Source organism: Vipera berus, assembly GCF_964194415.1.
Source record: "Vipera berus genome assembly, chromosome: W".
NCBI classification, from domain to species: Eukaryota; Metazoa; Chordata; class Lepidosauria; order Squamata; family Viperidae; genus Vipera; species Vipera berus.
This window is the reverse complement of record NC_138210.1, coordinates 75,624,835-75,635,038: the sequence shown is the minus strand read 5'-3', so window position 1 is coordinate 75,635,038 and position 10,204 is coordinate 75,624,835. Positions and strand designations below refer to the sequence as shown.

Sequence of the window (10,204 nt, the reverse complement as noted above, 5' to 3'; positions counted from 1 at the left end):
GAATCTCAAGGCATTTATTAGAAATTCAGATTTATTGCCAGTTTCTTATACCCTGAGTCAGCCTGGGCAGATTCTCAGAAGCCGGAAGAGACCCTCGCCCAGCAGAGCTTGGTCCGCTACGTCCTCAAGGACTCCAGCCCGGCTCCTGTGCCCGCCTGGCCCATCGCCAGCTGCTGCAGGGCCTCTGCCTCGAAGCGGAAGGAGTGCCATCCCTCGGTGGCCGTCAGGTCCACAGCCCCCCGCCGGGAGTAGAACTCGACGGCCGTGCGGTTCCAGTCCAGCACCCCCAGCCTCATTTGGGTGCAGCCTTTTTCCAGGGCAATCTGGGGGCCAAAGCGGAGGGGCTTAGCTCCAAGGGAGGGGATTCCCTGGGAGGAGACGGGGGGGGGGCAGAAATTGGGTGGGTGGGCAAATGAGGTGGTGCCAATTGTGATGTTCCTGGGACATAAGGATGTGTGTCTTGACTGCTTAATCATCTAATGCAGGGCTCTCCAAACCTGCCCCTTTAAGACTTGTGGACTTGAACTCCCAGACACGGCCGGCTGAGGAATTCTGGGAGTTGAAGTCCACAAGTCTTAAAGGGGCCAGACTTGGAGACCCCCGAGTCTTAATGACTCCAGCTTTGAGGCGACAAGGACTGGAGCTTGTAAACCCCCCTGTTCCCTGGGCAATGCCCTCTCCCCACTAAGGCAGTCTTTGTTTTTGGCAACCGGCAACTGGGGAGCGACACTTGTGTTACCTTTGCGATTTCACTCAGGAGCTTCCGTCCCACTCCTTTCTCTGTAAGGAAACACAAACACAACAACACAACGCAACTTGGCAAGAGACCTGGAAGGGTTCAAGGGCAGCTCATGTGGTCAGCATCAGTGGTGGAGGCTGAGGGGGCAGTTCAGAATTCCTCCCCCCCCAAAAAAAATGTAATGACAGTCCTCAACCCACGACGCTATTTACATTCGACGTTATAACGGACTCAAAAAGGAAAACCCGGATCTGAAGTCCTGGCAGCCTGGGAGGGGGCTGGGGTCACATGACTGCATTTTGCACACTCCTCCCCCCCCCAACATATTTAGGGCCATTTGCAATGTCCTGCAGTCGAGTGAGCATCTTTCACAACCGTTCTGCCAAAAAAACCCATTGATGTCTGGTTCTCAGCACAAGTGCAGAACAGCAAACACTGAGCTTGCTTAATGACCGGGGCGTTTGCTCCACAAAAAAAGGTCGTAAGATTGGGTCATTCACATGACTGCCATTTCACAACCGTTATGACTTGGCAACCAATAATGGGTAGGCCTCGAAGATAGATAGATATAGATTTAAAGATAAACAGATAAATATAGATAGATATAAATAATATATAGATATAGGATAGATAGAAGAGAGATGGAGAGAGATGGATAGAAGATAGAGAGATAAATAGAAGATAGATCGATAGATAGAAGATAGATCGATAGAGATTACATTGTTATGTATGGGGTTTAAGCAACAGCTTGGCAAATACCACCAGGTGGCGCTGTACCGTTATCGTATTGGCTGGTTAGCTTTCGGCGGGAGATTCGGATGAACGGATTGGCCGAGAGCGTACCTGGCAAGGTATATAAGGGGTAGGGGTAACCCCCTTTGTTCAGTTCAGTACTACCCACAATAAAGAGCTGATGCTGTACTCATCTGCCTGCTGTCTGCCATGCGGTCCAGAACCCACTACACAAAATATATATAAAATAGACACAAAATAGACAGACAGACAGACCTTTTTTTTTAGTGTGGGCACAATGGCACACACCTAAGATGATGATATTATTATTATTATTATTATTATTATTATTATTATTATTATTATTATTATTATTATTATTATTATTATTATTTGAATTTCTATACCGCCCTTCTCCCGAAGGACTCAGGGCGGTGTACAGGGCAGTTAAAATACAACATACAAAAGTTAAAAGTAAAATTAAATTAATTTAGCCCTGAAAATAGTTAAAAATACCCCAAACCCTTAGTCCAGGCCGGCCTGTTCAAATAAGCAGGTTTTCAGGTCACGGCGCAAAGAGCGAAGGTCAGGAGCCATCTGGAGCTCAACAGACAATTGATTCCAAAGGGCTGGCACCATATGTAGATATGCAGATGATACCACTCTAATGGCAGAAAGTGAAGAAGAACTAAAGAGCCTCTTGTTGCGGGTGAAGGAGAGTGCAAAAGTTGGCTTGAAACTTAACATTAAGAAAACCAAGATCATGGCATCCGGCCCTCTCAATTCCTGGCAAATAGATGGGGAAGAAATGGAGGTAGTGACAGATTTTATTTTCCTGGGCTCCAAGATCACTGCAGATGGGGACTGCAGCCAAGAAATTAAAAGACGCTTGCTCCTTGGGAGGAAAGCCATGGCAAATCTAGACAGCACACTAAGAAGCAGAGACATCACCCTGCCGACAAAAGTGCGTATAGTCAAGGCTATGGTCTTCCCAGTTGCAATGTATGGCAGTGAAAGTTGGACCATAAGAAAGGCTGAGCGCCAAAGAATTGAGGCCTTTGAACTCTGGTGCTGGAGAAGACTCCTGCGAGTCCCTTGGACTGCAAGGCGATCAAACCGGTCGGTCCTAGAGGAGATCAACCCTGACTGCTGTTTAGAAGGCCAGATCCTGAAGCTGAAACTCAAATCCTTTGGCCACCTAATGAGAAGGAAGGACTCACTGGAGAAGAGCCTCATGCTGGGAAAGATTGAGGGCAAGAGAAGAAAGGGACGACAGAGAAGGAGGTGGCTGGATGGAGTCACTGAAGCAGGAGGCGTGAGCTTAAAGGGACTCCAGAAGATGGCAGAGGACAGGAAGGCCTGGAGGAACGTTGTCCATGGGGTCGCGATGGGTCGGACACGACTTCGCAGCTAACAACAACAACACAATGGCACACATTAAAAATGAATTTTAGTTGCTTGCTCTCCAAGTGTACACATACATAACACACATTTAAACATACTATATACAGCGTGGACTTCAACTCCCAGAATTCCTCAGCCAGCGTGAGAGAACTCTGACCCTTTTATGACTTGTGGACTTCAACTCCCAGAATTCCTCAGCCAGCGTGTGGGAATGATGACCCTTTTATGACTTGTGGACTTCAACTCCCAGAATTCCTTAGCCAGCGTGAGGGAACTGTGACCCTTTTACGACTTGTGGGCTTCAACTCCCAGAATTCCTCAGCCAGCGTGAGGGAACTATAACCATTTGATGACTTGTGCCTGGCTGAGGAATTCTGGGAGTTGAAGTCCACAAGTCATAAAAGGGCCAGGTTTGAAGGCCCCTGGTGTAGATGCAGGCCCACCCCCATTTTAGAAATTAGTATTCCTTTCCTTTTGGCCAGGCAACTGCTCCCCACACCCGCCTCACCCCGAGTAAGCTACGCACCCCGAAATTCTGGCATCACATACAGATCTTCCACATAGACGTTCCTGCCTTTCCAGGTGCTGTAGGTGAAAAAGTAGAGGCAGTAACCTATGACGCTGTGGCCTGCAGGGAAGAGAGAAAAAAGGACTTTATTATTTTTTTAAAAATATGCTTTATTGATTTTTAACATACCCCTTCCTATTTGCTAAACATCATGTTGTCTGGGTTAGTGTTTAAAAAACAACCCATAACAATTAATTTCTACAATTCTATAGTCCATATAATAGCTTTACTTGATTTCCTCTCTTTCCCGTAATATTCTCTCTTGCCAAACTTAAGTTAATGCAGTACTTGTTATTTAAATAAAGGACAATTAAATATAAACATTTTTCTCGTGTTCCTGCAAATAACAACCACATCAATTCACTGATCGTCTTGATTGCCTCGTCATCAATCCTGTTTACATTCTTATTTGTTTCCCCCACAATATTCAAAACTTTCTTACTGGTTAAGATTTGCTCAAAATTAGTTACACTTAAGTATTTAAGTGTCTTTTCTATCTACCCCCTATGATGCTGGGGGAGTGTCTGATGGGACCCCCAAGGCCTCGATGGTCAGTTCAGAATTCCCCAGCCAGCACTTTAAAGATGGCTGGACTTCAACTCCCAGAATTCTCCCAGAATTCCCCAGCCAGCACTTTAAGATGGGTGGACGTCAACTCCCAGAATTCCCACAGAATTTTCCCAGAATTCCCCAGCCAGCACTTTAAGATGGGTGGACGTCAACTCCCAGAATTCTCCAGTCAGCTTTTCAGGAATTCTGGGAGTTGACGTCCACCCATCTTCTAAGTTTACTGAGGTTAAGAAACATTGGTCCCCACGGGGGGAGGGGGGGTCGACCCCTGGATACTAACAGGACCCCAACTCACCCTCCTTGCTCCGGCATCGGAAGGGCAACTCAGCCACCAGGCATTTGTAAAAGGGGTCTTGACCGAAGCCGTCTTTGCACAGCTCTGCTCAGGCCAAGTAGGAAAAAAGCAAACAATATTTAAAAGGGGGGGGAGCCCATGAAGACAATCTCTCCCCCCCCCTCAAGACGCAGATCTTCTGAAAGGGAAAATATTTGTGGATAAAACCAGAATTTACAGCTTAATGCCACCCTCTGCCTTGTCCTTCTCCAAGTCATCTCCTTTCAGAATAATATAGACTCGGAAGGGACCCTGGAGGTCTTCTACTCCAACCCCCCCCCCGCTCAAGCAGGAGACCTTTTTCAGAAGAACAGAGTCAGAAGGGACCCTGGAGGTCTTCTAGTCCAGCCCCCCCGCTCAAGCAGGAGACCCTTGCAGCAGAACAGAGTCGGAAGGGACCCTGGTTGTTAAGCGAATCTGGCTTCTCTGTTGACTTGGCTTGTCAGGAGGCTGCAAAAGGGGAAACCACGTGACCCCCGGACCTTGCGACCGTCATAAACGTGAGTCGGTGGCCAAGTGTTCAAATTTTGGTGACGGGACCGTGGGGAGTGCTGCAAGAGTCCCAAGTCCCTTTTCAGTGCCATTGTCACTCGGAACGGGCGCTAAATGAAGCGTTGTAAGTCGAGGACTGCCTGTTATTCACTTTGTGGGCTTCTCTGGGGCGGTCAGGCTTCCAAGGTTGTCCAGACAAGACCCCCTCCCCCCCCCCCCACCGGGGCCAGTAAAAGACCCAGGCCCACCGCTCTGGCCTCACCTTCATCCGTGATTTTGACCTGCTCGGAGAGTTTTTCAAAGGCTGCCAGCTCCTGGGAGGGGGGAAAAGAGGATAGACCCCCTTCAGGAGACCCAAGTGGCCTCTCTCATTGGGGCTGGGTGGGGGGCGAAGCGACCCCTCCCCTCGGCAGGCGGCAGGGCCAGAGACGGCCTTGAACAACAACAACAACAATATTCCTTCCGTTTTGATCCCTCGAGTGCAGCAGCGGAGGAGCAGGTGGCCCATTTCTGGGCGGGGGTCTCCTCCACCTGCCCCCCCGGAAGGGAGGGAGGGGGAGGCTCTGGAAGCGGCTCCCAGGGCTGGGGCGGGTCAGGGGTGGCCCGGGAGGGTGCCTGGAGCCTCCACACACACACCCCCCATGCACATTCCCGAGCCGTGAAGTTGGGCGGCGGGGCAAAAGCGCCCAAGGGGACCCCCGCCTCACCTTTGCACAAGGTCAAGCCAGGTAGGTGGGTGGGCAAGTAGGCAAAGTCCCCCCCCTTTTAAAAGACTCCTGCTTCTCTCTTGCAAAGCCCCCCCTTTCTTTAAGATCCCTCTTCCCCCCTGCAAAGCCCCCTCCCTTTAAGACCCCCCTCCTTCTTGCAAAGCCCCCCTCCCTTTAAGAACAAGCCTTCCTCCTTGCAAAGCCCGCCTTTCTTTAAAAAATCCCTCCCCCTTGCAAAGCCCCCCTCCCATTAAGACCCCCTCCCCGCTTGCAAAGCTCCCCCCTTAAAAACACCTCTTCCCCTTTGCAAAGCCCCCCTCCCTTAAAACCCCCCTCCCCTCTTGCATAGCCCCTCTCCCTTTAAGACTCCCCCGCTTGCAAAGCCCCCCTCCCTTTAAGACGCCCCTTCCCTCTTGCATAGCCCCCCTCCAAGACACCCTCCCCGCTTGCAAAGCCCCCCTCCCTTTAAGCCCCCCTGGCTTGCAAAGCTGCCCCTCCCTTAAAAAAACCCCTCCCCCTTGCAAAGCTCCCCTCTAAGACCCCCCTCTTGCAAAGCCCCCTCCCTTTAAGACCCCCTCCCCGCTTGCATAGCCCCCCTCCAAGACACACACCCCGCTTGCAAAGCTCCCCCCTTAAAGATACCTCTTCCCCTTTGCAAAGCCCCCCTCCCTTAAAAACCCCCTTCCCTCTTGCAAAGCCCCCCTCCAAGACACCCCCCGCTTGCAAAGTCCCCCCTCCCTTTAACCCCCCCTCGCTTGCAAAGTTTCCTCCCTTAAAAAAACCCCTTCCCTCTTGCAAAGGCCCCCTCCCTTTAAGCCCCCCTCCCCGCTTGCAAGAGCTCTCCCCCCCCGGCCTTTGGGGAGCTCGCCCCCCGCCCACCCGGATCATGCGCCCCACGTCCGCGCAGTCCTCGGCTCGGCTCGGCCGGACAGTGACCGCGGCGGCGGAGTCCATGGCTGCGGAGGCGACCGGCCGGTTTCCGCCCCTAGAACTACGTCTCCCAGCATGCCCTAGCCAGGGGTGGGGGGGGGGAGAGGGAGGAGGAGCGATACTACTCCGGATTGGCTTCGATTTAAAGCACGAGCGTCGAGGAGGAGGAGGAGGAGGAGGAGGAGGAGGGTAGTGGCTGCGTTCACACGACGCGAGTAGCCGAATCGTGTCAAGACTTCCCGGTTGTCTGGAGCCGCGTTTCTCAACCTGGGCCACTTTAAGGCAGCTGTGCTGGCTGGGGAATTCTGGGAGTTGAAGTCCACTCAAAGTTGCCCACACAGGTTGAGTGTTTCCCTGGTGTCCAGAGCGTAATTCGAACCCGGGACTCTGGTGAATTTGCCAGCCAGCCTCTTGTCAAATCAAGAAATGGGGGTCACCCAATCCGAGGGTCCCCTTTAATGTGAGACAACCCCCCCCAGTATTTATTTGGGTGGTCCCGCTGGGTCCCCTGGGAAGACCCCTCCCTAAGCCTTCATCTCTCTATACCCCTTCAACTCCAACCCCCATCCTCCTCAGCATCCTGATTTGTTTTGCTTTGTTTTACTGTTTCATTTTATTTCTATTTATCGATAGGTAAGTCTATGTATTTATTTTTCTGTTTGCTCTTTATTGTTATTATATTTCATGTTTCTTTTTTTATTGTTCTATTTCATGTTTTTATTTTATTTACTGTTTTTCCGTTTATTGCCAACTTGTTGCGGGGTGTTTTGTGTTTTTTTGGCATTTTATTTCATTTCACATTTATACGGCCGCCCCTAAGAAGGGACTCTGAGCCGCGTGCGGCAAGCGCAGACACACAAACACACACACACAAACACAAACACACATAAACAAACTGCAAATGGGCGAAACGCATATATTGAACAGTCAATGAAAGGAAAATCTCGCCTCTTTTCCCTTCCGAGGTGAGCTTCGCTGGCTCTCAAATTCTCTTGGATATTTCCATGTCCCCCACCGCCCCCCCCGAGAATAAAATAAGGGTTAGGCAGGTTGTGGGTCTGTGTGTGTGTGTGTGTGTGTAGGGCTGTGATGATTGCGCAAGGGGCCTGGTGTGACTGGAGGCAAGGATCCTCCTGGCGCTCATCCTTCCCTGCCACATTTGACGAAACACAACTTTTGTGTGTGCCAAAGGTTGCGAAAAGGTGAACCCGCTTGCGATGTTGTCAAGACCCTTCCCCAATGGGAGGGGGTGTGTGTCTCGAACTCCAACTCCCATCGCTCCCGGGCCTGGCATCAAATACCTCTGCAGGGTAGTAGGTTGGCAAAGGTGGCTATGACCCGGGATGGAGGCTTTGAGCGGTGGACCCTGTGTGATTGTGTGGTTGTGTGTGTGCGTGCAAATAAGAAGGAGGGGCTCCCTGGGCCCGGCAAGAGGGCACTCCGAAGCCCAGAAGGAGCCAAGTCCGAGTGACGCAAGAGCCCAGGCTTTGCCAAGACGCTAAACGTTAACGAGGCAGCCAACCGGGAAGGACACCACGTCTCTCATCCTTCTCAGCAGCTGATTAAAAATGTGTGGCAGCCCGGTCACGAGTTCGAGATCCGAGCACTCTGACAAAGTGAAACCAGAAATCACCTCTTTAAGCGCTCAGGGGCGAATCGCTTAAAATGGGGCTGTTGTTTTGGTAGAGCCTCCACTATGAGGGGCAGTCTACCTCTAGGTCAGTTGCCCGGGGTGGGTGGGTGGGTGGGAGGGAGTCTTTTCGCACTGGTGCCCCATCCTGAGGGTCTCGTCTCCAGAGACCCACCTGGCAACGTTGGCAGCGCTGGGGAACTTTTTTTTTAAAAAAAAGATTTCTCCCAAAGTCTTAAAAGCTTCCTGGGTTTTCCTAGCCTTTATAAATTGAATTATGAGCTGCGCGGAGTCATTTACGGAAATGGGGGGGAAGGACGGGGGGGACAAGAAAAGAAAGAAAGAAAGAAAGAGAGGGAAGGATGGAAGCAAAAGAAAGTAAAGGAAGGAAAGAAAAAAGGAAAGAGGAAGAAGGGAAGGAAGGAAAAGGAAGAAAAAAGGAAGGAAGGAAAAGGAAGGGAAGGAGGGAAGAAGGAAAGGAAGGAAAAGAAAGAAGGAAGAAAAGTAAGGAAGGAAGACAAGAGGGAAGGAGGGAGGAAAAGGAAGGGAAGGAGGGAAGAAGGAAGGAAGGAAAGAAAAGAAAGAAAAAGGGAAAGAGAATGAAAGGAAAGAAAGAAAGAAAGAAAGAAAGAAAGAAAGAAAGAAAGAAAGAAAGAAAGAGAAAGAAAGAGGGAAGGATGGAAGCAAAAGAAAGTAAAGGAAGGAAAGAAAAAAGGAAAGAGGAAGAAGGAAAGGAAGGAAAAGAAAGAAGGAAGAAAAGTAAGGAAGGAAGACAAGAGGGAAGGAGGGAGGAAAAGGAAGGGAAGGAGGGAAGAAGGAAGGAAGGAAAGAAAAGAAAGAAAAAGGGAAAGAGAATGAAAGGAAAGAAAGAAAGAAAGAAAAAGAAAGAGGGAAGGATGGAAGCAAAAGAAAGTAAAGGAAGGAAAGAAAAAAGGAAAGAGGAAGAAGGAAAGGAAGGAAAAGAAAGAAGGAAGAAAAGTAAGGAAGGAAGACAAGAGGGAAGGAGGGAGGAAAAGGAAGGGAAGGAGGGAAGAAGGAAGGAAGGAAAGAAAAGAAAGAAAAAGGGAAAGAGAATGAAAGGAAAGAAAGAAAGAAAGAAAAAGAAAGAGGGAAGGATGGAAGCAAAAGAAAGTAAAGGAAGGAAAGAAAAAAGGAAAGAGGAAGAAGGGAAGGAAGGAAAAGGAAGAAAAAAGGAAGGAAGGAAAAGGAAGGGAAGGAGGGAAGAAGGAAAGGAAGGAAAAGAAAGAAGGAAGAAAAGTAAGGAAGGAAGACAAGAGGGAAGGAGGGAGGAAAAGGAAGGGAAGGAGGGAAGAAGGAAGGAAGGAAAGAAAAGAAAGAAAAAGGGAAAGAGAATGAAAGGAAAGAAAGAAAGAAAGAAAGAAAGAAAGAGGGAAGGATGGAAGCAAAAGAAAGTAAAGGAAGGAAAGAAAAAAGGAAAGAGGAAGAAGGAAAGGAAGGAAAAGAAAGAAGGAAGAAAAGTAAGGAAGGAAGACAAGAGGGAAGGAGGGAGGAAAAGGAAGGGAAGGAGGGAAGAAGGAAGGAAGGAAAGAAAAGAAAGAAAAAGGGAAAGAGAATGAAAGGAAAGAAAGAAAGAAAGAAAGAAAGAAAGAGGGAAGGATGGAAGCAAAAGAAAGTAAAGGAAGGAAAGAAAAAAGGAAAGAGGAAGAAGGAAAGGAAGGAAAAGAAAGAAGGAAGAGAAGGAAGGAAGGAAGACAAGAGGGAAGGAGGGAGGAAAAGGAAGGAAAAGGAAGGGAAGGAGGGAAGAAGGAAGGAAGGAAAGGAAGGAAAGAAAAAGGGAAAGAAAGAAAGAATGAAAGGAAGGAAGGAAGGAAAGAAAGAAAGGAGGGAAGGAAGGAGGAGAAGAAAGGAAGGAAGCTCAGAGAGGACCCCCCCTTCCAAGAGCAAACAGCCCCCCTCCCCACTTTTCAATTTTTTAAAAGATTGTTTTTTTATTTTTATCTTTAAAATCTAATTTAAAATTTTCCTCTTTTCCTTTTTTTTAAAAAAAAATCAAGTGCCCCTCCCTCCCTGGTTCTCCCCTCCCTCTCCCCCCACTTCCCAAGGGTGGGGGCCTTCAGCCTGCCAAGTGGGTCAAGCG

The 10,204-nt window shown here is 49.2% G+C and overlaps 1 protein-coding gene across 1 annotated transcript; it reads right to left on the bottom strand.

The window, feature by feature from the left end:
• Positions 1 to 11: 11 nt before the first annotated feature.
• LOC308676767 (thialysine N-epsilon-acetyltransferase-like) lies at positions 12 to 6,526 on the bottom strand. The gene is made up of 6 exons (XM_081342787.1): positions 6,426 to 6,526; positions 5,102 to 5,153; positions 4,309 to 4,392; positions 3,402 to 3,503; positions 740 to 780; positions 12 to 323 (listed from the first exon to the last, which is right to left on the bottom strand). Exons 1-6 carry the CDS (start codon positions 6,498 to 6,500, stop codon positions 117 to 119), a joined length of 561 nt encoding a protein of 186 aa, XP_081198913.1. The 5' UTR covers positions 6,501 to 6,526; the 3' UTR covers positions 12 to 116.
• Positions 6,527 to 10,204: the final 3,678 nt, after the last annotated feature.